This window comes from Cornus florida, unplaced genomic scaffold, assembly GCF_030987335.1.
Source record: "Cornus florida cultivar Cherokee Brave unplaced genomic scaffold, ASM3098733v1 CherokeeBrave_3.0.0_Hap2_Chr04, whole genome shotgun sequence".
Classification (NCBI taxonomy): domain Eukaryota; kingdom Viridiplantae; phylum Streptophyta; class Magnoliopsida; order Cornales; family Cornaceae; genus Cornus; species Cornus florida.
Window position 1 is genome coordinate 20,420,350 of NW_026775574.1, and position 5,335 is coordinate 20,425,684.

The 5,335-nt window shown below is 34.9% G+C and overlaps 1 protein-coding gene across 1 annotated transcript; it reads right to left on the bottom strand.

Moving 5' to 3' along the window:
* Positions 1-1,196: 1,196 nt before the first annotated feature.
* Positions 1,197-4,303, bottom strand: LOC132302196 (glutathione S-transferase U18-like). The gene is made up of 2 exons (XM_059799070.1): positions 3,532-4,303; positions 1,197-1,737 (listed from the first exon to the last, which is right to left on the bottom strand). Exons 1-2 carry the CDS (start codon positions 3,847-3,849, stop codon positions 1,372-1,374), a joined length of 684 nt encoding a protein of 227 aa, XP_059655053.1. The 5' UTR covers positions 3,850-4,303; the 3' UTR covers positions 1,197-1,371.
* Positions 4,304-5,335: the final 1,032 nt, after the last annotated feature.

Below are 5,335 nucleotides of genomic sequence, written 5' to 3' on the forward strand. Positions count from 1 at the left end.
GACTTCTTCTAGATTGTTATCTATATATATATATACACACACACACATATACACACACACACCCACACCCACCCACACCCACACACGAGATGTCATTTGACGGGATACGGTGAATCGGTGACACGAATAAATTACTAGTCTAAAGAATCAGCACAAGCAAAAAGCAAACCACTTGGAAAAATTATTGAACCATGACACATTTAGTACTTATACATTCCATGGAACCAGAATTTATTCTTTTGATGACCAAAAATGGAACATGTTCCCTCTCATTTGTTAAGTGATCAGTAGGTAATGATATATATAGATATATAGGAATGGGTTTGGCAGATATTTCTTAAAATTCGTTTTCTCTTAACACGCGACGAGTTTAAAATTTAAATTCATGACTGTCCATATGATACATAAACAACTCTCATACTCATGCCATGAAGGGGATGGGACGGGACTATGACAAAACGGTACAAATTATTATCCCTAGCTATCAAGATCATCACTCGTCCATAGCAATATATCACATTATGTATTGTACCACAGAGAAAAGGACTTCAAGTTAAAATTGCTAAAATCACAGTCATAGTTTGAAAAAAAAAAAAACTTTAACATAAAGTTATAAATTTAAAGAAACGAACAAAATGATTCTGAATTTCATTTAACTTATTGAGAAATTTAATTTCAAATAGTCTCCTTTTATTAACACCAAATGGTAAACCGAACAACTTTTCATCCTTAATGCATATGGGACTTAAATATGAATTCGTTTGGTTCTCCATTCCGTTAAAAACTCATACTATAATCATTTTTCTTATACAAGTTATTATCAAATGTCTTTTCACTTTCCCTTTTCCCTCAATTTTTGATAATGACTTGCCTAACCAATAATGTGTTCTAAATATTTAAGTGCATCTATTTTTAGCAAATTGGGTTAAATGTCTTTTCACTTTTCCCTCAACTCTAAATAACGATCACTTCTGTATACCAAACATTTCCACTAATAGGTGTTTTCAGTACTCCTAGCCTCATTCATTTATGTTTACAATGTTATGCATGCTTGTGACAAAACAATAGAGTATATAATTGTTATCTTGTTTTGTTTTCACTACAATTTATATTTTGACAATCGTACATCAGTTTGATCCTAACACCATTCGGCTACATGTGAGGAAAAAGCAAAACATAAAAACAAAAACATCATATTTACCGAATATAATTACGAGAACATCATATTTATCATAGTATATTACAATACAGCATCATATTTAATAATAATAAAAATAAAATTACATGATTTACATTGAGCATCATTTTCACAGGTTGACCAACTTATTATGTATCACCTAGTCCAAGTGATTGCTAGATTATAGGGAATTTTTAATTGGAATTAGTAGAAGCTAATTTTGCTCTGGTTTGCTCAATGAGCTTCTCAATGTCTGGAATAATATCTTTCACTGTATCATCTGAGCAGAACCTCTCAGCCCATGCCACCAGACACGGCGTTTTGGTCTCGTCAAGAAGCTGTTTGCCGCCCACCTCCGCCGCCACCTTCAGCCACACCAAGAAGCTCCCAAATGCTATGTCAAGGTACCCGATACTATCTCCGCCAAAGAAAGGCTTCCCTTTGCTGCACTTGACGAATGTCTCCTCCAGCACCGCCAATGCCGCAACGACTTCCTCTATTGCCGTGGCCCTTTTCTCCTCTTCTTGTGTCATCCCAATCACCATCAATGGTGGAACCAACTACAACCATTTCAATTATATCAGTTGTTATGACAAACGCCGCGAAGTCACGATCGTATAAAAAAATAAAAAAATAAATAAAAAACATGTTTCACATAGTAAATACAAAGATTTATGTGATATTAACCAATCCCTAAACACAAATATATATATATATATATAAAAGGTAGGACCAAGTAGGCAAGTATGGACCTTATGTCTAATTCTCACCCTTTAAACACAAATTTGTAATGTTGGGCCATATTGTAATATATAAAAATTTCACAGGCCAAATCCATAACAAATTCATATATATATATATATATATATATATTACATACATGTTCATGCATCAAGGTCACATTTAAATTCAATTTAAGCCCAACCCAATAGGAATTAAAATCTGACTCGTGTGAGGCGGTGCCATTTGACAAGAGATCTCTAGGTGCTTTGGTTGTACAAAATCTGACTCTTCAGGAAAATCCGGTGCTCTACTTATGGGTACTAACACTCTCATTATCACTACTCGTTTATTGTCAAGGATGATATCTTGACATTAGTGGATGTTAGTTTTGAATAGTGTTATGTTTTTTGGTACTGAATGTGTTTCTTTATTTTGACAATGGTTCCATGTTCTTGCCTTGTAGATGCTGTACGGTTGTTTTCTTGTCAGGTTTTAAAAATAAAAAAAAAATAAAAAAATAAGGGGAATTAAAATCATCCCTCTTATTATATAATATTAACTCAATCCAATTATATCAAACATTTAGTTAGTTTAAGTTCAACCTAATAGTAATAAAATATTAACTTAGTATAATTTTAGTTCAATATAATATGATACAATATATAATATATGTAATATAATCCAAAATTACATAACAAAATATTAATTTGGAATGCCACTTAAGGCAAACACCGGTAAGCAATGGGCTCTTACGAACTCTTGCAATTGAGTTCAATGGTGAAAAAAAATAATAAAGATTAAATATGCAAGTTCATTATCTCTATTCTTTCCTAATTCTCTTTCACCTATTTCTCAAATTTTTAACTAAAAATTAATTACTTTTTAATTCTTTAGAGTCGTAATCTTATTTTTTCTTTTTGGTTTTCTAATCCTCTTTACGCATAATGATATACAAATATAACAATATATAGTATACATACATTTATATAATACATATTATATATATATATATATATATATATATATATATGGGTATATACATATAAATAAAGTATATAAATTAATATTAAATCAATGAATTTTTTAAAACCAATCAGCTCCTTAAATTTTTTTTTCCTAGTAGTAATTTTTTTCCACAAGAATCTTGGCTCTGCCCCTGATGACAAGATGATTTATACCCCCAATTTGAAAGGTACATATATTTATCATATGAAGCTAAAAGATCTCCATATCTTTTTTGTGAAATTGACCATAGGGTTCATTTTATTACACAGTTAACTAGAAGAGAAGGAGCTGTAATAATTCAAAAGAAGGGGCAAATAAGTGTAATAAATCCTAACTAGACGGAAAATAAATGTAATTTACCTTTAAAAAATATGATATTGCATCCCCAAAAAACATGTCTTACCCACTACCACTTCACAAACAAACAATAAAAAAAAATGAAAAAAAGAAGAAGATGTGCATAGAAATTCATTAATGAATTAATGACTGCTATTTTAGCTTTAAAGATTTCATAACAGACGACTATCAACATGCTATGATTTCAAAAATGTCCTTGCCACACAATTTTGTAACTTTTGTAAAAGTTCTAATTGCATATATATATATATATAGTAGAAGAACCATACCTTCTGGTCAATATAGGCCGCCCAAAAGCAAGCAATGGCATGATCATAGGCATCAGAAGGCAGGATGGAAGGACCTGAGGTCCATACCTGGTCGATGTATCTCACAATTATGAGAGATTCACATATGATTTTGTCACCATGGATAAGAACCGGAACTTTCTTCTGCACGGGGTTTGATTGAAGAAGCAGCTCACTTTTGGAACCCAAGTTCTCTACAAGTAACTCATAGTTGACAGACTTCAGATTGAGAGCGACTCGAGCCCGGCACACGTATGGGCATTGCAGGGTCCCCAGAAGCTTTAAATCACTACTTGCCATGTCCAATGCCTTGAGGTTTGTAGCGAGGGGATGAAGAAAGGACTCTTTGTATATATGATATGAGTCTAGCGGTGGCTTGATGTGAGAGAGTGTTTGTGATCGATCTCAAGAGGAACATAAACAAATGCAAAGGGAAGGACCACAACAATCATGGGTCCATTGGAGATTCCCATGCACGAACCTAGCCATGGATCCCTTAAAAGAAGACAGAAAAAAAAAGGACCTATCATATGTCCAGAATGGCTGATTACAGCTTGTCAGATGAGACCAAAATCAGCCATGCTCCCCTAGCAATTTCAGGAACTAATTGACACCATGTTTGTACCAGGGGTGCACAAAAAAACAGTGAAACTGAAAAATCGATCCGAACCGGAACTTCAGTTCCAATTCTCACAATTACAGCTCCAAAAATTTGAAACAGTTCGGTTCCGATTTTAGACCCCCAAGAACCAAACCAAACTAAACCAAATTGTACCGTATAACATATATATTTGATTATATAAATAATTTAATATAACTAATTAACTATTATATATATGTATGATTGTAGACAATTAGTCTATTTTAGTCACCAGATTCCTCACCATGTGGTCCATGTTATTCGACTTGGTGTCATTGACGTGCTTCTTGTAAACCACAACGCATAATGTAAAGTTTTAAACCTAACTCTCCTCTCCTCTCTTTCTTTTTTCTTTTTTGTGAAAAACCTCTCATCTCATCTTTGAAGTCGCATCCTCTCATCTTTTGTATCAGTGTCCTTTGTTGAACTTTGATCTGTTGTTCATTGGTGGTTCCGGCCTCTCATTTTCTAAGAACCACACATCTTTGTGACGCCGTCATCTCGTTATCGTCACAGGCCTCTGTTTGTTGCGGTTGAACTTTGAAGCTGCCTCTCACCATCTCAGATCTACACCCACACACTGTCACATTGTTGCTCTCATTTTCTCCATCTTCTCATACCCATATATAGTTGAAACCGTGGAACCAAATCGAACCGGTATTAACGATTCGGTTCGGTTCCATATACCCAACGGTGCAGTTCCAGTTCCATTTTAAAGAACCGTTGGGAATGGTTTTGGTTTCCGACAAAACCGTACCGAACCGCACCATATACACTCCTAGTTTGTACTGTAACGACCCATTCTACCACATGATATGATATTGTCTACTTTAAGCTTGAATCCGCACGGTTTTGCTCTTGAACTTTACCTCAAAAGGCCTCGTACCAATTAGAGTGACATACCTACATATAAGCACTTCACCTTTCCTTTACCCAGGCGATGTGAAACTGTACACCCGTAACTCGCCAGTGTGGTAGCCTATCAGTATCTCGCACCCGTCCACGGCACACCCGCCCACAGGGTAATCACAATCCACCCCCCTTGGAGGCCTGACGTCCCTGTTGGCACACTTCCGGCTGGGTCAAACTCTGATACCATTTGTAACAACCCACTCCACCACATGGTATGATATTATCCACTTTAGG

Coding starts and splice junctions, on each gene's coding strand:
- LOC132302196 (XM_059799070.1), bottom strand. CDS start 3,849: ATGGCAAGTAGTGATTTAAAGCTTCTGGGGACCCTGCAATGCCCATAC. Junction 1,738..3,531: donor CGGCCTATATTGACCAGAAG/GTATGGTTCTTC, acceptor AAATGGTTGTAG/TTGGTTCCACCATTGATGGT.